This window comes from Salmo salar, chromosome ssa29 (genome assembly GCF_905237065.1).
Source record: "Salmo salar chromosome ssa29, Ssal_v3.1, whole genome shotgun sequence".
In the NCBI taxonomy this organism is placed as follows: domain Eukaryota; kingdom Metazoa; phylum Chordata; class Actinopteri; order Salmoniformes; family Salmonidae; genus Salmo; species Salmo salar.
The window spans coordinates 12,654,355-12,678,216 of record NC_059470.1 but is presented as its reverse complement, the minus strand read 5'-3'; the positions used below and the strand labels follow the sequence as shown (position 1 = coordinate 12,678,216).

At 41.7% G+C, this 23,862-nt stretch overlaps 1 protein-coding gene across 2 annotated transcripts; it reads left to right on the top strand.

Moving 5' to 3' along the window:
- The first annotated feature begins 643 nt into the window (after positions 1-643).
- LOC106590161 (progressive ankylosis protein homolog B) lies at positions 644-23,839 on the top strand. 2 transcript variants are annotated; one of them, XM_014180826.1, is made up of 12 exons: positions 644-1,171; positions 6,504-6,720; positions 6,976-7,094; positions 7,532-7,615; positions 9,605-9,775; positions 10,090-10,224; positions 11,014-11,106; positions 11,234-11,326; positions 18,472-18,601; positions 19,072-19,195; positions 22,423-22,522; positions 22,940-23,839. In XM_014180826.1, exons 1-12 carry the CDS (start codon positions 1,076-1,078, stop codon positions 23,063-23,065), a joined length of 1,488 nt encoding a protein of 495 aa, XP_014036301.1. In that variant the 5' UTR covers positions 644-1,075; the 3' UTR covers positions 23,066-23,839. The 2 variants fall into 2 exon arrangements, with proteins under 2 accessions (XP_014036301.1, XP_014036302.1); XM_014180827.2 differs by lacking the exons at positions 22,423-22,522; positions 22,940-23,839 and adding an exon at positions 19,507-19,741.
- Positions 23,840-23,862: the final 23 nt, after the last annotated feature.

Here is a 23,862-nt window from a genome sequence, read left to right as displayed (position 1 = left end):
TGTGGAGGGTCAAATCACAGTCAGCATAATTGTACTATCGTATGATAAATACGATATACAAAACCTTGCAGAGAGCCTTTCCAACTGATAATCTCTTAGAAAAAAACATAAACTACCGTAACCAAGACTTAAAAAGAACTGATATTGGCATATGTATGCTTAATCTATTATAAACTAATGTATAGATTTTATTACACAAGAGACAAAATTCACGAATTCTACAGCACACTGGCTGAGGCATGTCTTAAGTGTAAAACTAACAATGCCTCAATAATAGATGCCTTGGGTTTCCTAATAAGATCTAAGATGTTAATATTTGTGTACACTTTAGAATTGTAATCTGTGGGTGTCACTGAGCAGGCTGATACTCCATTTCATGGACCCAAGATCCAGAGGTAAGGCTGTGCACAATGCAATTCTAAAGTCTAACACATCCACATTGCGATTTCAACATATTTGTTTTTGCGTCAAATTAAGTCATTATTGTCTTTTGTTGAATTTATATAACAACATTCCAACCTTGTTTAGCATTATCAAGTCCAATTTGACATATTCTACTATTTTTATCCGTTTGCATCAGTTTCAATGGGGGACCTTTACTTTGAAGGCGAACGGTCGATTTCACTATTGTTGCTCACGCTAATGTTGTTCACGACACACACGTGGTTTGACGCCAGTCAAGGCGGGATGGCAGGCTGTCGAACGCTCAGAATGTTATACTACAAGAGCTGTCTCTGGAATTCCCGATTATTGTTATGATTCAAGTCGAGACCTTATCGCTGGATTTTCTGTCTAATTTTCATGCAGCTAGCTGTCATTTTCTCCTTCACCGATGTCGAGCAATGGAGAAGCGCCCATCTGCAATTGCTGATGACCTTCTCCTCAGCACACCGAAGCATATTTCTTGGAAACGGCGATGCGGGGAGCGTTCTGACTTGTAACGTACAGTATCGTCAATTTAATTGACATTTATTTCACGAGAAGTGAAGTGCGTAAAATCTATTCTACCAACACGTTTTTTTTAAATAGTCAAGACAGAGGCAGATGCCCCTCGTTCTGTCACCCCGGCTACACTATGGTGGAATTTCCATCTCTCATTCCTTATTGGCCTCTCATCCGCTTTCTGGTGCCTTTGGCTATTACCAATGTAGCCATCGACCTCGGCGAACAGGTAGGTTTGCGACATCAAATTGACATGATACAACCTAGTTTGTGTAGGATATGTGTCTGTAGCCAACATTGGGGGTGAGGCAAGGCGATGAACGTCAAGCAGCTAACTAGCTATCTGGCACGGTCAAAACACTGTCGTGCTAACTAAACCTTGCTTGCTTGATTTGACTACTATGCTGACTTGAGCTAAGCTTTCAACATGGTACAGAATGTTTTTTTTTTATCTATCCACCACCACTAGTAGTAGTAGTGTCCCACAGTTACATCATTTGACCATTCTAAGCCTAGAGATTCCAAAACAGTGTATGTTTGTGCAAATGAGTGCGACTATCTATTTTGATGTTGGTAAACAGTAAACACATTCTGCTATAGACAAATTAGCTAGATAGCAGTTGATGTAACCCATATTTAGACAATGGCAACTCTTCTGTGTTTATACCAGTGGAGGCTCCTCAGAGGAAGGGGAGGATCATCATCCTCGGTGAATTTCATAAATAAAAACCTTTTTAGATAAAACTGCTAAATATATTCACGTCACCAAATAATGGCTTAAAACACACTGTATGCAACGAAGGTCTACAGTAGCCCGAGCAGCACTCTAGGGTAGCACCATGGTGTAGCTGGAGGACAGATAGCTTCTGTCTTCCTCTGGGTACATTGACTTCAATACAAAACCTACGAGGCTCATGGTTCTCACCCCCTTTCCATAGACTCACACAGTAATGACAACTTCCGGAGGACGTCCTCCAACCTATCAGAGCTCTTTGCAGCATGAACTGACATGTAGCCCACCCAATCAAAGGATCAGAGAATGAATCTAGTACTGAAAGCACAAGTTACAGCTAGCTAGCACTGCAGTGCATAAAATGTGGTGAGTAGTTGACTCAGAGAAAGAAAAGTTTAACAGTTTTGAACAAATTGATTTCTTCCAAAATTAAGAAGCAAGAGAGAGAGCTAGCCATATTTCTTAGTATACATTTTTTCACTTTCACTGTCTTAGCTAGCATCAAATGCGGCTAGCTAGTTTAGCCTACTCAAACACCCAGCTCAAACAGAGAGGGAGGATATGTTAGCTAGCTGGATATGGCTATCCAACACTGGAACTCTTCCAAGTCAATGTAAGCTTTTGGTTTTATTAATTTATTCTCACTAAGGCCTGCCGGTGTATTGGCTAAACTGCTTGCCGCTGACTACACTGTACTGCATGATTGTAGCAGGTTTACTAACATGTTAGTTATAGTAGCCATGGTGATTGACTATAATGTGACAATGATGTAGGCTGTGTGTAGCAGTTAGCAGTCATGAAATGAAGGTTTGGCATGGAACATTTTTTTGCCTGGTCACAGACAGCTGATGTGTTGTGCACTGAAGTTCACAAGCTAAGGAAAAAGGTGAGAGGAGCGCTCGTAGATAGTTGCGAGAAGGAATTACAGTGTATATATATAACAAGCTGTTTGTATGTGGCTGCTATGAAAGTGAACTGTGGTTAAGTGTGATCAGGGGTGTATTCATTCCGCCGATTCTGTTGAAAAACTTTTCTTAAACGGAAGCAAACAAAACAGGGATAAACATACCTGAATTTGTCCAATAGAAACTTGTTTGTAACTTTTGGACTAATGATTACACCCTAGATTTTATGAATGACAGTCATCCAGTGGTGCTGTAATAGAAATAAGGCCATGCTCATGAAATAATAATAAATTAAAAAAATCCTCATCTTAAACGTCACCAACCACCACTGGTTTATACGATGTAGCCTAGCCTTCATTGGTGGTTAGGCGGGATTGGGCTATATATGCATCAGTGATATCTAGAGCAGTGAATGTAAACTAAAAAGCCCTTGAATTGTCATAGGGATCTAGGGCAGTGATCAAAGTGAGGTCCACTAGATATAACTGGGAAATAAGAGTAGATTTTGGTTTAATAAACGCTGTCACTGATTTAATCATTAGTAGATGTACTGATACTTGTGCATCTTTGTGGCTTGTGAAAATGCCATAATGCATGCAGAACTAAAGCCCAGTTCAGTGGAGATGTTATGAATGTCCTTCCCCTGCCATAGCCCCACACCAGTGACCCACAGCTCCCATTCAGGCCCAGTCATATGACAGATGACAGGCCTAGCTCCTAGCTGGTATTCTTGCCTTGTGGACAGTGGGAGTCCAAGCGGCACAGTGTGTCTCGGAAGAGGTTAGGATTATGCTTATGTAATGGCCACGTGAGCAGATATAAATAGCACCCGGCTCCCTTCTATGGAAAGAGGCAGCTGTGGATGCTCTCTGGAGGCAAAGCTAAATGGAAGTCTTATTTAGTTGAATGACTCGTTCAGTGGTTCAGTATCACGACAGCGTGTAACGGAGAACAGTGTTTTTGCATCCTGGCTGCCCTAGCCGATTTATATTTCCAAACATCCATTATTTTAAAGGTCCACTGCAGTCATTTTATCTCAATAATAAATCATTTCTGAGTAACAATTAAACACTGTGATTGTTTTTGTGGAACATTTTAATTGAAAACAAACTTAGCGAAGAGCAATTTCTCAAGCAAGAATTTTGCGAGGACTGTCTGGGAGTGGTGTGAGTGGAAAGGGGAAAACTGAAAATGAGCTCTTATTGGCAGAGAAGTTTGGAACTCTCTTTCTCATTGGCCTATTAGCTAATTTACCACATGGTGATGTCACCATGGAAGGCCAAAACTCCATCTCATCAAAACACGGTAACATTTCAGGCGGCCTTTTCAAACAGCTCTTAGACTAAAAGGCGATTATCATAATTTTCACAGTATTATTCCAAACCTCATATTGTGGAAATATTTATAAAGCACAGAAAAATCACGTTTTTGACTGCACTGGGCCTTTAAGGGCAATTCTGCTGCTGAGACTCAGATTTTTCACTTTAAAATGTATGCCAAATAAAAACCATTGATTTCAAAGTTTAACAAATCATACAACTCTATGCACAAGGACTACTTTGAACAATTTACACAAATGTTCACAAAAACACATTTTACTGGAAGAACTGTGCAGATGCAAAGTTTGGTAACAGAATTATGGTAAAATTTCCCTCAGTTTTTATGCGACCACGTTTTCCAAAAGCTCTGTTAAATATCTGCTCTGAATTAATATTCAAATATGTGTAGAAAGAAGGGTGTGTCAGCTATGACATGACACCTTGAGTTTGAAAACAATCTGTTTTGGTGATTGAAGTACAGTAAGCGAAGTAGAATTACATCATGGGTCCCTGATCTGTACTACATTGACATTCATATCCATAACTATGCATTTCTTTCTCTTCATGGTGATGTATCCTGTTTATGTACACAAAGGTAGAAATATGCAATAGCATCCTTTGCATATATGAGTTCTTTGCATATATGAGTATTATTCTACACTCTGGCTATTATTCAAATGAGCTCTGACCGCAAACAAGACCAAATTTGGTTGGTCCAGACCAAATCTGAACCAATCATAGACGTCTGTTTCACAACTGCGCCATATGATATTTTGGCCATATCGCCCAGCCCTAGCTTAGACCCTTTTTTACATAATCTAAAGTGTTTGTGTAATGCCCGCCATCGGCTGAGACACAGCATGCTCTTGAATATAGGGTGGGTGTCATGTTGTTGCGGATAAATGTACTAAAATGGGAATAACATGGACATTTCGACTTTCAAAATGGTACCACAAAGAGATCCACGCATCAGAGAATGTCGACTTGAATGGGAATATCAGTTGTTTTAAATAACTGCCAATCTTCCATAGGAAAACTATTGAAATCAGAAGAAATATAGATGACAGAATAGACATTCCCATTTAAGTTGACATTCGACGGTGGGTGGACCGGCGGCCATATTTGTGGTAGTTATTGCAAGTTGAAATTGAAATGTTAATGGTGTACTAGCTAAATTGCAGTGGTCTGAAGGGATATGTCCATTCTATGAATTATATTTCTATGATTGAAATGACACCCACCCTGTATTCAACAGTATGCTGTCTCAACCGATGGCGGGCAAAACACATACACCTCAGATTATGTAAATTAGGGTCTAAGATAAAACAAAGATCTGAGTTTGTGTTTTTAGATAATTGACGTTAAAGGTTAAAATTAGTTTTTTCAACAACAACAAAAAAATTCTCCCAATAAATTATTAAGTAGCTTGACAACCTTGTTTGTAACCTTTTAAATGATGTCAAAATCAACCGTTAATCTTTTCCAGGGATTAAGACATGGATGTCTCATGGTATAGTGGGATATGCAAAATGGGTGAACTTTGAGCACCTCCATCTCCTGAATGTTTTTGGCATTCCGGTCCCAAAAGTCACTTTCTGACCACTTCTACCGACCGGCAAGAATAGTTTCATTCAAATCAAAAGGGGTGCAGTCAAAAAGTTATTGAAATCAAATGAAACAACAAAAAACTGTTATGAGCTTAACATAACAGTAGGCCAGTGGAAGGGAGGACAGTAGTAGGTAACCCAACTGTGGTTTGTGACCACTGATTTCCCATGGTAGCCAATTCAGTTGCAGTAATTCCGTTAAAGATTATTCAGTAGTTCTGTTACCGATTTGTTAGTTAGCATTGGCTGGCGAAACTACCTCAAACTTCCTTCATACTGAGCACAGAAACATAAAAATGGTATCCACAAGTTCATCTGACTCTGGGGAAGTAGATACAGTTCCTAATTACCAAAATCCCGATATGTCCGTTTTTGGTAACGGAATTAGAAGGCAATGTTTCTTAAACTTATAGAAGGCAAATCCTTTCTCCAAAACCAAATAAGTGTTGATATTAGTTGGCAGGGGTCATTACTTCAACATTATTATGTTGTCATGTAATTCTAATACCTTCTGTTACATGGTTTTCTAAATTCCCCTTTCCATCTGTTTCAACCAGAAATAAAAGCCATTACTTAGGCCAAATTTTTATTGAATTGATTGAAAAATGTATCTGAACTCTTTAGCTTTCATTTGACACACAATTTGATGCGTTCCTAATGAGCTTCACGTCAGTGCTCATGGGTCCTTTTTTACATGGAAATGACCTTAACAAAGTATGTCACTGCTATCTTTTCACTGTATACAGTGTAAACCTGCCATTTGTTTACTAGTAAATCACAGTACTAGCCTGGTCCCAGATGTCTTTATGCTACCATGTCAGCTAACATGTTTGGTATGACAATGAGTGACAAGGATTCGACATGATAGCACAAACAGATTTGGGACTAGCCTAGCACGGCACTGGTATGAATGATGATGGTATGATGATGAGCCTAGTGAGGCTAATAAGTTCTCACTCTTTCCAATCCATTCCCTTGCCCTTCTGGTCCTTGGCAGGCACTTAACCGGGGTTTAGCAGGCTTTAAAGAGGATGCAGTTGAGATGCTAGCCAGCTACGGGCTGGCTTATTCGCTAATGAAGTTCTTCACTGGGCCCATGAGTGACTTCAAGAACGTGGGCCTGGTGTTTGTCAACAGCAAGAGAGACAGGGCCAAGGCTGTGCTTTGCATGGCGGTAGCAGGCACAATAGCATTCATCCTTCACGTTCTCATAGGTGAGGCTTTGTCCCAAATTATTACATTTTAATAGTAACTAACTACCCATATTTCTTATTAATTACAAGTTGTTATTTACAATCCAATGATATGTGTCAGTTGTAAACTGCTTTTGGGTGAGCTTTTATTTTTGGGGTAATTAAGAGGCAAACCTACTACGTTTTTTCTTTATATCATGTTCAACTTTTCTAATCGTTTTAGTTGTGTCATCTCCTCAGTTCTCATAGTATCCTGACTGTCTTCCCCGTCTCCAGCCCATACAGACTTAGGCTACTACATCATCAATAAGCTCCACCATGTGGACGACTCCGTGGGCAACAAGACCAGGAGGGCTTTCCTCTACCTGGCAGCTTTCCCTCTGCTGGACGCCATGGTGAGCGCTGAGTAGAGTATACGGCTTGATTCAGGGGCTGCGTCCCAAATGGCACGCTACTCCCTATAGGGCGCTGGTCAAAAGTAGTGCCCTATGTAGGGAATAGGGTGCCATTTGGGACGCAGCCCAGCTCTTCCATGACCCAAAGTATGGCCAGTCGGAGAGCCATAGTCATGGAAGAGGGAAGCTTAAAAACACCTGACCTAGAAAAATGATTTGTAATCCTCTGCTCGTCATGCTGGGTCTTAAAATGGACAGACGCCTGTCCCTGTATTTCAACGACTGCATATCTTCTCTTTGCCTGGTCGAAATCAGATTTCAATGTGGGCCTTTGGCTTGTTTTTTTAAAACAAGCCAGGCAAGAACAATGGGTACTTGGTGTTCTGAAATTCTTGGGTGGAGAAGCATCAATTGTCTCTTTGTTTATTGTTTTGTAGGCTTGGATCCATGCTGGAATTCTCCTTAAGCACAAATACAGCGTCATCGTAGGCTCTGCCTCCATCTCTGATGTTATCGCTCAGGTACTCAGCAGATTGCTTCCTTGTTTTTCACTAAATCTCCATTACAGTGAAGTTTGGTCCTTGTTGCCAAGACTAATGCAATTGACCTCAAAAGTGGACTTGGCAGTATGCCCTGCTCTGATAGGTTGTGACAGTGATGTGGTCGTAAGGGAGTGCTCTAAGTTTTAATGTCACGTGAAATGACTTACTTGCATGCTCTAAACCCCATAATGCTGTAATCAATATCAATGTAGTACCACAAATTACATAAGGTACAACAAAAATACTTGAGAAATAAAATACGAAATAAGAAGAACACGTGAAGTAAGTAAGCTACAGTTGAAGTCGGAAGTTTACATACGCCTTAGCCAAATACATTTAAACTCAGTTTTTCACAATTCCTGACATTTAATCCTAGTAAAAATTCCCTGTCTTAGGTCAGTTAGGATCACCACTTTATTTTAAGACTGTGAAATGTCAGAATAATAGTAGAGAGTGATTTATTTCAGCTTTTATTTCTTTCATCACATTCCCAGTGGGTCAGAAGTTTACATACACTCAATTAGTATATGGTAGCATTGTCTTTAAATTGTTTAACTTGGGTCAAATGTTTCGGGTAGCCTTCCACAAGCTTCCCACAATAAGTTGGGTGAATCTTGGCCCATTCCTCCTGACAGAGCTGGTGTAACTTAGTCAGGTTTGTAGGCCTCCTTGCTTGCACACACTTTTTCAGTTCTGCCCACACATTTTCTATAGGATTGAGGTCAGGGCTTTGTGATGGCCACTCCAATACCTTGACTTTGTTGTCCTTAAGCCATTTTGCCACAACTTTGGAAGTATGCTTGGGGTCATTGTCCATTTGGAAGACCCATTTGCGACCAAGCTTTAACTTCCTGACTGATGTCTTGAGATGTTGCTGCAATATATCAACATAATTTTCTCTCCTCATGATGCCATCTATTTTTTTCAAGTGCACCAGACCCTCCTGCAGCAAAGCACCCCCACAACATGATGCTGCCACCCCCGTGCTTCACGGTTGGGATGGTGTTCTTCGGCTTGCAAGCCTCCCCCTTTTTCCTCCAAACATAACGATGGTCATTATGGCCAAACATTTGGAAATTGCTCCCAAGGATGAACCAGACTTGTGAAGGTCTACAATTTTTTTCTGAGGTCTTGGCTGATTTCTTTAGATTTTCCCATGATGTCAAGCAAAGAGGCACTGAGTTTGAAGGTAGGCCTTGAAATACATCCACAGGTACACCTCCAGTTGACTCAAATGATGTCAATTAGCCTATCAGAAGCTTCTAAAGCCATGACATAATTTTCTAGAATTTTCCAAGCTGTTTAAAGGCACAGTCAACTTAGTGTATGTAAACTTCTGACCCACTGGAATTGTGATACAGTGAATTATAAGTGAAATAATCGGTCTGTAAACAATTGTTGGAAAAATTACTTGTGTCATGCACAAAGGAGATGTCCTAACCGACTTGCCAAAACTATAGTTATTTTTATTTAAAAACATTTTTTTTTAGTCATTTAGCAGACGCTCTTATCCAGAGCGACTTACAGTAGTGAATGCATACATTTCATTTCATACATTTTTTTCCCCCCCGTACTGGCCCTGTATATAATATATAGTTTGTTAACAAGAAATGTGTGGAGTGGTTGAAAAATGAGTTTTAATGACTCCAACCTAAGTGTATGTAAACTTCCGACTTCAACTGTATATACAGGGCCAGTTCCAGTACCATATTTACAATGTGGAGGGATACTGGAGTGCTAGAAGTAGATATGTATAGTGATAAGGTGACTAGGCATCAGGATATATGCTAAACAGAGTAGCATCAGTGTATATGATGATTGTATCTAAGTGCGTGTGTATAGAGTCAGTATAAATGTGTGTGCATGTTATGTGTGTGTGAGAAAATGCAGTGAGTCATGTGTGTTGGGAGTGTCAGTGTGCGTGAGTGTGTAGAGATCTGACTGTGGTCTCCCTCCTCTCTGTGGCAGATTGTGTTTGTGTCCATCCTGCTGCACAGTAACCTGCCGTGTGTGGAGCCCCTGCTCATCCCCATCCTCTCCCTGTACATGGGTGCACTGGTGCGCTTCACCATCGTGGGCCTAGGCTACTACTACAACATCCACGACAAGATCCCCGACTCCAGTGGAGTTGACGTGGGGGTACGCCGCTTCCTTAGTCGCCCTACTGGGACCTTTTTTAAATGACACAGATGGAGTTCAACATGTAGTGCATCTTTACTGGGGTATCAGTTCATCTTGGTCTTCTAAAACTGTCTTTGTTGCAGTTGCAGACTACCTGTGTAATAGTAGCTTATGTCCCAAAAGGAACCAGGACAATTAGGTCAATGACCCCTATTTTATCTAGTAATCAATACTACTGCCCTTACATGAGGAGCTAGCGCTACAACTACAAAGCACCCAGATTGAACATAACCCTGTTTTCCCCTCTCGTTCCTGTTAACGTCACTTTGCAGGGAGATGCCACCATCAGGAAGATGTTGAGTTTCTGGTGGCCTCTGGCCCTCATCCTGGCTACCCAGCGGATCAGCAGGCCCATTGTCAACCTCTTTGTGTCCCGGGACCTCAAGGGGAGCAGCGCAGCTACTGAGGTGACTTTGTAGACTACTCAGTCCACTCCCCAATAATACCCCATTTAGCTCAGTCCCACTCCCTGTTATTCGGCAGCTGCCAAACACAATGGCCTTTACCAGAAGTGGTCTGGATTCTAATCGAATGTTTTGTTGTCTGAAGAGAGAGGCTGCTGGCTCATGGGAGGAGGAATTTCTAATGTCAACTGTGTGGGTGGGACCTTTTGACTGCCAGTGTTCATTACCATGCTTGTACTGTGACACTAAAGTGACTTCATACAGCTGAACTCTTAGCATCAGTTCGGCCTGTAGTACAGGCTTTGCATTTATCCACTCGCTAGGTTGATTCCCTTCTCATGATACCACAGCTGAAATGGCCAAATTAATTTGAACAATCTCTCTGGAGCTTTCGTGCATTCAGAGACCTAACCAGAGGCAAAACAATAAGCTGTTTACCAGAATGAACTGGAACTAATCAACAGCACAGTGGTGTTTACGTGATTCAACCTGAAACTCAGAGGGTGATCTCACACTGACAGTGACTGAAAACATTCCTAAACGTCTCTGTGTCTGTGCAAAGACTGTCACTGCCTGTTTTTATTGGTTACACACAATGCTGACAAGCCCGAGGCACTTGCCCTGGTATGAACATGGGAAAATCCTAATGCGATTACCAACTAAGCTAATTGTCTTTGCTGACAGGTTTTGGCTAGTCAGTCATGTTTTAACATCTTGGCTACATTGCTGTAAGCTATCCAAAAAGGAAATGAAATGTCATGTGAATCCTAATGACTCTTTTTGCTTGGCCAGGCAGTGGCTGTGCTCACTGCCACCTACCCTGTAGGTCACATGCCCTATGGCTGGCTGACTGAACTGAGGGCTGTCTATCCCGCTTTCGACAAGGTAAACCAAGGCCAGTCTAACAATAGCCTCTTGTTGCAGATCATAACATATTATATATCTTTGGGTACTGAGTCCAGGTGGCATGCATTTTATTTCCCACTAATGATAATGTTCTCTTCTTCAATAGACCAATCCCAGCAATAAGCTCATATCCGGCACACCGGTCACAAAGACTCATATCAAAAAGTTTACAGCCTGTTGTTTGGTGCTATCGCTCACGGTAAGAAGGATGTATGGCTTTTTTAGTTTTTATTCCAATACTGTCACACAATCAAATACTATTGGGAAGTATACTAACTCTATAGAGAAAAATGAGAATCCAGAGTGTAGAATTCAGAGTCAAACCCCAGACTATCTTAGCACTTGTGTTCTGTTTGTCAGTTATGGCACAAAGCCTGCCACAGATCAGAGAAAAACAGTTTTTTGAGAGTCACGCAAGCAGAGCGGAACATCCTTTCGGTGTTCTACGTGGGCATTCTTGGCGTTTGTTCCTGTCAATGCTTCTTACATAATGATCTCGACAGACTGGTATTATACTTAGTAATTTTCTGAACTATAGCCTATTTTTTTTTTTTTGTTTTTTTTGTCCTTGCTGAAAACGACTCCTCGTGTGAAAAGGAAGAAGTAAGGGGAAGATGACACTGGATGGATAAACACTATGCCATAGATAAATATATACTTAGGCTCTGGATAAGCCCTGGGGCTTGAAGGGCTAAACCACCAAACGAGCAGGTATAGAACCAGCTATGCGGAATAAGTGGTTTCAATACCTGTATGTTTGGACAGAATGTACAGTATTTATACAGCAGTGTTTTCTTTGTTCTATATCTGACTTCAGGAGTCAGGTTGCAGTGTGTCAGAGCGAGAGGGAGAGGCACACCTGGTTGGTGTACTGTCACTCCCCCGAATGCTTCTTCTCCTGGTTTAAAGGGCATAATGCAATTGTGGCATTTCCATAAACATATTTGTTTCACATAACATATCAGTTTATATATGCATGTGTATTTCGGAGCAAAGTAATGAAAGCTGACTTCTATTTTTCATCCAGCTCTACATGTATTGATAATAGAACAGAGCACAACAAGTTGGTCTTGTAAAAGCACAAGTTGAGAAAGGTATTGTTCCGCCTTGTCATAAATCGTCTGGTTTTTCACGGTTTCGCTATCGGGATATGTGGTAAATACAGGGTAGAAATGGGAACAGAAAACAACCCGAGACTGATTTGATGGGGTGGAAAAAATGTGTCCCTAATGACTTGGGATGTGAAAAACAGGAAGTTGGTGGAAAAGCTAAGACCTTGGAGCCACGGAGAGGAGTGGCGGTAGCATGCCAACCAGATGTGGAATTCCACTGTTATAAACAAGTGGGTGTGGGCTCAAGCCTGGCAACCAGGGTTCTGTGGTTGCCATGGTGCCGTAAGGCAGCCTAAACAGAGATCTCTGTAAATTGTGTACATATTTTAGATGTATCAGCTTTTTTTGTTTTTGATAAGTCATTGACTTGCTGTTTTGATATCTGGTTGTTTTAACCCACATAGTTGCAGGACTGATTGCAGGTTGACTTGATTAACGTTAATGTTTGCATTTAAAAGATCCATCGCAGCACCAGCTGCTTTTTGATCAATGAGACCTGACTGCATTATGGAAATGGAACAGTGGTCGTAGTGAGGATGACTACTGGTCTGGACTGATGTTTAGTGGGCTTTTTTTGCACTGAAGCAACAGCATCAACCAAGTGGGGGCTACACAGTTGTGGAGGAGTACGAAATCCATGCTACAGAGTGGCTGAGAGTCAACTCCAAAATAATAGATTCCTCGATTCCCGGTGTCAAGCTTCGATTATGCTAAGAATCAAGTCCTCGACTCCTAAGATTCAGTAGTTTTGCAACGGAGGAGACTGAGTAGACTAGTTGCACTAGGCTACTTCCGAGAACAAACTCTCGCATCTTTCACAGTAAAGAAAGAGCAAGCTGGAGGGAGGGGCACATCCAGGCAGATCAGCCACCAGGCATACAGTCAGAACCATGTAATCGCTAATCAAAAGTTGTATCTCACAATTTCTTGGCTTGCAAGTTCACTAAAGTAAGGGCTATTAATTATTAGGCAAAGCTATTCGAAGTATTCAATGCCTTTTGTTATGGCAAGCCTAAATAAGTTCAGGAGTAAAAATGTGCTTAACAAGTCACATAATAAGTTGCATGGACTCACTCTGTGTGCAATAATGGTGCTTACGACCTCATCTTTGTACCCAAGAGATGCAGATAATTGTAAGGTCCCTCAGTTGAGCAGTGAATATCAAACACAGATTTCACCACCTGGGAAGTTTTCCAATGCCTCGCAAAGGAGGACACCTAAACTCATCAACAACAAAAAACTTCCCTTTTTCAGGACCCTGTCTTTCAAAGATAATTCGTTAAAATCCAAATAACTTCACAGATCTTGATTGTAAAGGGTTTAAACACTGTTTCCCATGCTTGTTCAATGAAGCATAAACAATTAATGAACTTGCACCTGTGGAAGTTTACAGACAGTAGATAAGGTCACAGTTATGAAAACTTAGGACACTAAAGAGGCCTTTCTACTGACTCTGAAAAACACCAAAAGAAAGATGCCCAGGGTCCCTGCTCATCTGTGTGAACGTGCCTTAGGCATGCTGCAAGGAGGCATGAGGACTGCAGGTGTGGCCAGGGAAATAAATTGCAATGTCCGTACTGTGAGACGCGTTACAGGGAGACAGGACGGACAGCTGATCGTCCTCGCGGTGGCAGACCACGTGTAACAACACCTGCACAGGATCGGTACATCTGAACATCAGATCTGCGGGACAGGTACAGGATGGCAACAACAACTGCCCGAGTTACACTCGGAACGCACAATCCCTCCATCAGTGCTCAGACTGTCCGCAATAGGCTGAGAGAGGCTGGACTGAGGGCTTGTAGGCCTGTTGTAAGGCAGGTCCTCACCAGACATCACCGGCAACAACGTCGCCTATGGGCACAAACCCACCGTTGCTGGACCAGACAGGACTCTTCGTGGTTTTGTCTCACCAGGGGTGATGGTCAGATTTGCGTTTATCGTTGAAGGAATGAGCGTTACACCGAGGCCTGTACATTTTACATTTACATTTTAGTCATTTAGCAGACGCTCTTATCCAGAGCGACTTACAGTAGTGAATGCATACATTTCATACAATTTCATACATTTTTTTTTTTTTTTTTTTGCTGGCCCCCCGTGGGAAACGAACCCACAACCCTGGCGTTGCAAACACCATGCTCTACCAACTGAGCTACAGGGAAGTACTCTGGAGCGGGATCGATTTGGAGGTGGAGGGTCCGTCATGGTCTAGGGGGGTGTGTCACAGCATCATCGGACTGAGCTTGTTGTCATTGCAGGCAATCTCAACGCTGTGCGTTACAGGGAAGACATCCTCCTCCCTCATGTGGTACCCTTCCTGCAGGCTCATCCTGACATGACCCTCCAGCATGACAATGCCACCAGCCATACTGCTCGTTCTGTGCGTGATTTCCTGCAAGACAGGAATGTCAGTGTTCTGCCATGGCCAGCGAAGAGCCCGCGTCTCAATCCCATTGAGCACGTCTGGGACCTGTTGGATCGGAGTGTGAGGGCTAGGGCCATTCCCCCCAGAAATGACCGGGAACTTGCAGGTGCCTTGGTGGAAGAATGGGGTAACATCTCACAGCAAGAATTGGCAAATCTGGTGCAGTCCATGAGGAGATGCACTGCAGTACTTAATGCAGCTGGTGGCCACACCAGATACTGACTGTTACTTTTGATTTTGACCCCTCCTTTGTCCAGGGACACATTATTCCATTTCTGTTAGTCACGTCTGTGGAACTTGTTCAGTTTGTCTGTTGTTGAATGTTCATACAAATATTTACACATGTTAAGTTTGCTGAAAATAAACCCGGTTCACAGTGAGAGGACGTTTCTTTTTTTGCTGAGTTTATTGGTAGATGGGTTAAAACAAAAAATGGAATATCCCTTTGAGCATGAAGTTATTAATTACACATTGGATGGTGTGTCAATACACCCAGTCACTACCAAGATACAGGTGTCCTTCCTAACTAAATCACTCAGGAATTTCACCATGAGGCCAATGGTGACTTTAAAACAGTTACAGAGTTTAATGTTTGTGATAGGAGACAACTGAGGATGGCTCAACAACATTGTAGTTACCCCACAATACTAACCTAATTGACAGAGTGAAAAGAAGGAAGCCTGTACAGAATAACAAGGCACTAAAGTAATACTGCAAAAAATGTGGGAAAGCAATTCACTTAGTGTTGTTTGGGGAAAATCCAATACAACACATTACTGAGTACCACTATATTTTCAAGCATAGTGGTGGTTGCATCATGTTAAGGACTGGGGAGTTTTTCAGGATCAAAAAGAAAGGCAAAATCCTATAGGAAAACCTGGTTCAGTCTGCTTTCCACCAGACACTGGGAGATTAATTCACCTTTCAGCAGGACAAGAACACAAAACACAAGGCCAAATATATACTGGAGTGGCCAAATTAGTTAAAAATTTTTTTAAAACTTAAATCTATGGCAAGATCTGCAAATAGTTGTCTAGCATGATCAACAACCAATTTGACAGAGCTTGAAGAATTTTGAAAATAATAATTGTGAAATGTTGCACAATCCAGGTGTGGAAAGCTCTTAGAGACTTACCTAGAAAGTCTCACAGCTGTAATTGCTGTCAAAGGTGTTTCTACAAAGTATTGACTCAGGGGCGTGAATACTTATTTAAAACAAATATATATTTTTGACCTTTTATTTAACTAGGCAAGTCAGTTAAGAACAAATTCTTATTTTCAATGACGGCCTAGGAACAAGGGCAGAATGACAAATGTTTACCTTGTCAGCTCGGGGATTTGATCTTGCAACATTTCGGTTACTAGTCCAACGCTCTAACCACTAGGCTACTCGCCGCCCCAAATAATTTCACTTTAAATAAATTAGCAGAAATGTCTACTAACATGTTTTCACTTTGTCATTCTGGGATATTGTGTGTAGATGGGTGATAAAAAAATAATTTATTTAATCCATTTTGAATTCAGGCTGTAACACAACAAAATGGAATAAGTTAAGGGGTATGAATACTTTCTGAAGGCACTGTATGTTGGTGTTTCCTTTATTTTGGCAGTTACCTGTATATAGCATACTGCACATTGGGCCAGATAGGCATGGCCTACGGGCTTGATGGAAACACAGGCTCAGCCTCTGACAGCCCACATGCCAAGACTTGCTCTGATTGCGTCTGACTCTGTGGGAAAGACAACAGTGCAGAGAAAAGATGGACAAGTGTACAATAAACACCACAAAGGGAAAGTTTCACTGCCAGTTTAGACTGTAAACCAAGCAAATGGGTTTTAAATTATTTTCTATATAACATCAAATTGACTTTAGATGGCTTTTAGAGATTTAGTCAGTGAGGAAGTCTGGTGAAAAACGGAGGAAAACCACTGATTCATTGATGACTCAGCATGACCTGTCTACTTGTATACAGTATTGTGACTGACTAAACATAGACATTCAGAAAAACATCCAAGAGTCATCGGCACGACTGCACTGCTACATTTTCTTTGACAATTCAAATATTTCTAACCAGAACCAGAGGAACACATCATATACACTGAACAAAAATATAAACGCAACATGCAACAATTTCTAATATTTTACTGAGTTATTTCATATAAGGAAATCAATCAATTGAAATAAATTCATTAAGCCCAAATCTATGGATTTCACACCTGTTGTTCAGATACTGAAAGAAAAAAAAAGTAGGGGCGTGGATCAGAAAGTCAGTCAGTATCTGGTGTAACCACCATTTGCCATTTGCCTCGACACATCTCCTTCACATACAGTCGATCAGGCTGTTGATTATCGCCTGTGGAATGTTGTCCCACCCCTCTTCAATGGCTGTGCGAAGTTGCTGGATATTGGCGGTCACTGGAACACAATGTCGTACATGTTGATCCAGAGCACCCCAAACATGCTCAAATTGGTGACATGTCTGGTGAATATGCAGGCCATTTCAGAACTGGGACAATTTCAGCTTCCCGGAATTGTGTATAGATCCTTGCGACATGGGACCGTGCATTATCATGATGAAACATGAGGTAATGGCGTCAGATGAATGGCACAACAATGGGCCTCAGGATCTCGTCACGGTATCTCTGTGCATTCAAATTGCCATCGATTTAAAATGCAATTGTGTTAATTGTCCATAGCTTATGCTTGCCAATATCATAACCCTACCACCACCATGAGGCACTCTGTTCACAATGTTGACTTCAGAAAACCCCTCGCCCACAATGCCATACACGCTATCTGCCATCTGCAGGGTACAGTTTAAACTGGGATTCATCCGTGAAGAGCACATTTCTCGGGGCATGCCAGTGGCCATCAAAGGTGAGTATTTGCCCACTGAAGTCAGTTACGACACCAAACTGCAGTCAGGTCAACACCCTGGTGAGGATGACGAGCACGCAGGTGAGCTTCCCTGAGACGGTTTGTGCAGAAATTCTTTGGTTGTGTAAACCCACAGTTTCATCAGCTGTCCGGGTGGCTGGTCTCAGATGACGCTGCAGGTGAAGAAGCCGGATGTGAAGGTCCTGGGCTGGTGTGTTTACACGTGGTCTGCGGTTGTGAGGCCGGTTAGACGTACTGCCGAATTCTCTAAAACGACGGAGGCGGCTTATGGTAGAGAAATGAACATTCAATTCTCTGGCAACAGCTCTGGAGGACATTCCTGCAGTCCGCATGCCAATTGCGTGCTTCCTCAAAACTTGAGACATCTGTGGCGTTGTGTGACACAACTGTACTTTTTAGTGGCCTTTTGTGCCCAGCATAAGGTACACCTGTGTAATGATCATGCTGTTTAATCAGTTTCTTGATATGCCACACCTGTCAGGTGGATGGATTATCATCGCAAAGGAGAAATGCTCACTAACAGGGATGTAATCAAATTTGAACACAACATATTTGAGAAATAAGATTTTTGTGCGAATGGAACATTTCTGGATTTGTTTTATTTCAGCTCATGAAACATGGGACATGCGTTTTGTTGTGTGTAGTTTCTTTTACCTCAGTGATTTTGAGTAGCAATATTGTGTTATGTACGGTATTGTACATTGTTACTGCAATTAGAATTAATTATATTTGGGTTACACGCTTGGCTTGTGTTAACTTCAAAAGGGACTGCGGTGAACCTAAACTCACTCGCCTTAATGATCTAGTAAATTCCAACGAGGAATGTTTTGGCAAGGTTATGTAACTTTGTTTTTGTTAGCCCGGCTACGTGTGGTGTATAACACCTCTGTGTGTTTTTGTGCTGCTAGCTCTGCTTTGTGGTGTTCTGGACCCCTCACATCTCTGAGAAGATTCTAGTGAATGTGATTGGTGTGGACCTTGCCTTCGCTGAGCTCTGTGTGGTTCCACTAAGGATTTTCTCCTTCTTCCCTCTGCCAGGTAAGGAGTGCACAAAGTGCGTAATATCTGTTGGTTGCACCACTAGAGTTGTGAGTTTGATTCCCCCATGACCCACACATACTTGCTATATGTAACAGGAAGTGTTACAGGAAATGTCTGCTGGAAATGTCTGACCATTTAGGATTAGTCACCCAAATGAGCCTCCTAGTATGTAGTGTCCTGACCTGTTCCTTTCTGAGTACGAGGGTTTTCTGTGTGTTAACACAATGCTGTACCGCTGAGCCCGGAGTCATGGTTTGTGGCCCAAATGGCACCCTTACTCCCTATTTAGTGCACTACTTTGGACCAAAACGCCATTGGCTCTGGTCAAAAGTTGTGCACTATAAAGGTTATAGGGTGCCAGTAGGGCACTACAAAGGGAATAGGGGGCCATTTGGGATGCTGCCATGGTCTGCTGAGACAGCAGTCTGATGTGACGTTTCCACTGACTCTGTCCCCTGTGTGTGTAGTGACAGTCCGGGCCCACCTGACTGGCTGGCTCATGACATTGAAGAAGACCTTTGTGCTGGCCCCCAGCTCTGTGCTCCGCATCATCGTCCTCATCACAAGCCTGGTCGTGCTGCCTTATATGGGGTAGGAGGACACCTCACTGAAATGGCACCCTATTCACTACTTTTGACTGGGTGCACTGTAAAGGGAATAGAGTTCCATTTAGTACACACGGTCTGTGTCCTTTAGCTAACATGTATGAGTTCCTGATTCACCAGTCTCATAATAATGTAAGCTATGATGTGGCCTAATTTTGATGTGGCATGAGAGATTTGATATTGTAACGAGCCTGTGTGGCCACCAAAACTCAACACGTAGTTCGTTAACTAGCATAAACGGCCCTTGACGCTAATTTCCCATTAAATAATCGAGATGTCTTTTATTTGGATCAACAGCGCACGCACCGACCTGACGCACATAAGCACCTCTAGAACTGACAGACCCAGCATGCCCCAGCATCATCAACTACAGCAACTCATTTGCATAACATTGTGTGATATGCTGAGAGTGACCAAATCAGCTTCTATCTCCAGGCTATCGGACTGTTAAACAAATAGTCACCCTGCACCTTAGAGACTGCTGCCCTATGTACATAGTCATTGAACGCTGGTCAGTTTAATAATGTTTAGATAGTGCTTTACCCACTGTGTGTGTATGTATGTGTATATATATATATATATATATATATATATATATATATACATACACAATTTATATTCTGGTCTCCGACATTGCCTGTTCTGATATTTCTTAATTTAAATTTTTATGGCTTGTGTGTAATGTTTATTTTTTGTGTTTTACTGTTGGAGGTAGAAACAAGCCTTTCGCTGCACCTACGATAACATCCTCAAATCGGTGTATCGACCAATGAACTTTGATTTGGCACATTACAATATGAATCATGTTCTATTCTAAAACTGGATATCTAAAGATGGTTTATTTGAATTCAGCAAACTTTGTTTATAGCTCATTGTGAAATGTTGATTGGACTCCAATGGGACACGGAGTTGAGGAGCTGCTCTCTGTTTCATGATAAGCAAACATGAATAGAAATGTATTCAGATGATACGATTTTAAAATCAGGAATATGTAAATTATCACCGTTCACCACATCGCCTACCATCAAATGCAGGCTTTGCAAGTTCAGTGTGAGGGTATGAGTTGATGGGTTCTCTGCGGTTTTATATTTAGCCAATAGCCTCATTAAATCTTTAGACCGGTTCTTTGTGCATGGTTTTGAATTAAACATAAGGTAGCATAATATACAGTACCAGTGAAAAGTTTGGACACCAACTCATTCCAGGGTTTCTTTATTTTTACTATTTTCTACATTGTAGAATAATAGTGAAGACATCAAAATGATGAAATAACACATATGGAATGATGTAACCAAAACAGTGTTAAATCAAAATATATTTGAGTTTCTTGAAAATAGCCACCCTTTGCCTTGAAGACAGCTTTGCACACTCTTGGCATTCTCTCATCCAGCTTCATGAGGAATGCTTTCCCAACAGTCCCACATGCTGAGCACTTGTTGGCTGCTTTTCCTTCACTCTGCGGTCCAACTCATCCAAAACCATCTCAATTGGGTTGAGTTCGGGTGATTGTGGAGGCCAGGTCATAAGATGCAGCACTGAATCACTCTCCTTGTTCAAATAGCCCTCACACAGACTGGAGGTGTGTTTGGGGGTCATTGTCCTGTTGAAAAACAAATGATAGTCCCACTAAGCGCAAACCAGATGGGATGGCGTATTGTTGCAGAATGCTTTCGTAGCCATGCTGGTTAAATGTGCCACCAGCAAAGCACCCCCACACAATCACACCTCCATGCTTCACGGTGGGAACCACACATGCAGCGGTTGAAACCTTGGTAGGCCGTCATTGTAAAGTTAAATAAGGGTCAAATTTGGACTCATCAAACCAATGGACAGATTTCCACCGGTCTAATGTCCATTCTTCTTATTGGTGTCCTTTAGTAATGGTTTCTTTGCAGCAATTCGACCATGACGGCCTGATTCACACTGTCTCCTCTGAACAGTTGATGTTGAGATGTCTGTTACCTGAACTCTGAAGCATTTATTTGGGCTGCAATCTGAGGTGCAGTTAACTCCAATGAACTTATCCTCTGCAGCAGAGGTAACTCTGGGTCTTCCCTTCCTGTGTCGGTCCTCATGAGACGTTTTTGCTCGTGCACTTGAACAAACTTTCAAAGTTCTTAATTTTCCGGATTGACTGACCTTCATGTCTTACAGTAAGACTGTTTCTCTTGTTTTTTTGAGCTGTTCTTGCCATAATATGGAATTGGTCTTTTACCAAATAGAGTTATCTTCAGTATACCACACCTACCTTGTCACAACTGTTTTGGCTCAAACACATTAAGGAAAGAAATTCCACAAATTAACTTAAGGCACACCTGTTAATTGAAATGCATTCCAGGTGACTACCTCCATGAAGCTAGTTGAGAGAATGCAAAGCTGTCAAGGCAAAGGGTGGCTATTTTGAAGAATCTCAAACAAATCTAAATATTTTATTTAACACTTGTTACTACATGATTCCACGTGTTCTTTCAGTTTGTCTTCACTATTATTCTACAATGTAGAAAATAGTAAAAATAAAGAAAAACCCTTGAATGAGTAGGTGTGTCAACTTTTGGACTGGTACCGAGTTAATTAAACATGCATCTATGCGCAAAGCGAGTGTTTTTGCTGCACAAGAATTCAACCCATCGACAATACTAGCTGCCCTTTTACCCTACCTTATCTGTAAATACAAGTGAATGTGTCACTGCCATTTCTGTCTGAACCATATGCGACAAAGCGGTGTCACTTCAAGATGGTCATTTCACTGTGGGCAAACGGTATCTGAGCATAAATCACTATAAAAAGACTGACCATAATAGAGAGGACTTTTCATCCATCGCTTAGCAACGCCTCTCATCCAGACTGACAAGCTGAAGCCAGTACATCAGACCTGCTGCTATACTTTCTTTACCCCAGAAAAAAAAAAACATCTGTTTGCTAGACGCCAGGCTATTTCACAACAAGACATCTAGGATGACTTGCATTCTTCCAGAACTAATTTGCACATTTTTCACTTGCTACACACTGTAGGCCTACAACTAAATGGCTATTTTGCTTTAGTTTCTTTAGAGGAAGGGTGAAATGGGCCTATTTTAGTCTATACGGCCCCCCAAAATGTATTCCAATAGGGTAAGCCTGTACCACATAGGCCTACGGTATATCCTGTATTGTATTCTGAGCTCTACTGGTCAGTTATTCCAGTGTTAATGAAAGCTGGGGTTTGTGTTTCAGTGTCCACGGGGCCACACTGGGGGTTGGGTCCCTGCTGGCTGGTTTCATAGGGGAGTCTACTATGGTGGCCATTGCTGCCTGCTATGTCTATCGAAAACAGGTGAGAGAACTCCTACATAAAGGAAGAGTAAGAAACTATAGCAGGGCTCCCCAACTGGCGGCCCACGGGTGATTTCATTTGGCCCCTTAAGTTGAGCAATTTATTGTTGGACATACGACTGTAAAAACACTAGCAAGTAAGCTCAAGTTATTTTAATTTAGGAAATCTGTTCCAAAGTGTATCCCACACGAGAGATATGTGACCCTATACAAATGCAAGCATGATTGTTGTAGTCAAATATATGTTTGGGCTTCTTGCGGTCAATTTGTAGTTATGTTCCGGCCCCGACCATCCGCTCAAGAAAATATATTGTCCCGTGCCTGAATCTAGTTGATCCCTGCTGTATAGAGTCATACAGTGAAGTACATAAACTATACATTTCTCTTCATTCCTTCCTTTTCTTTCATTTTCCCACAGAAAAACAATGAGATGGCCAGCGAGCTGGTGGTGGAGGGAGAGGACTCGGCTCCTATGAGCGAGGTGTGTTCCAGAACACAGATGGATGCCATTGAGGAGCTCCAGGAGGAGGAGGAACAGGAGTAGAGGCACTTGGAGAGAGAGAGAGACAGGAGAAATTGGAGCTGAGCTCCATAGAAAAAGGGAATTCCAGCGGAAGAGGACCATGGGTAGGCCCTAATACCGGACCTGAGAGAAGAACACAGAGCGTTTAATAGGCTCCTTGAGTGGATGATCAGCCAGTAAGAAGAGTGGAGATCTGCCATGATGAGGAACACGCACTGTACAGACAAGCCATGCACTGAAATCCATGTAAATACCTACCAATCCTCTGGACAATTAATGTATTCATGAACTGCAGAAATAGGATAAGTATTAATCACTTTCATCATCGTGTTACTGCTAATTGAGCATGGGAAATAACTGATGTAGGGAAACCGGTCCTCAGCTAAGGGAAATGTGTTGTGGAGAAACATTATTTTACTTGGATAATCAAGTAAAAGAAGCACAGCTTTATTTTATTTTAATGCTGGAACATTTTAAAGGACCTGTTGAGTTGAGCAGGTGTATTTTACATTGAATGGTGTTCAAGAACTATAGTTCTGTTTTATATAGGCGACGGGAATTTGCAAAGTGTATATTAACTTGCAGAAAGGGGTCGGGAATCCCTCAGTATCTTAGTGGGTGTGTGTGACTGTGTTTGCATCATTATGCTCGTCCACTTTATGCAGTCTGGGAATCTGTACTTTCATTTTATTTTGACAAGTATAGCTATTTTCTTAATAGCACATTCTGACTGTTCGATGTACATATTGTAAAGGCATTATATTATTTGGCAAATAAATAGTTATTTAAAGAGCCCATCTGACTATTGAAACATTGAC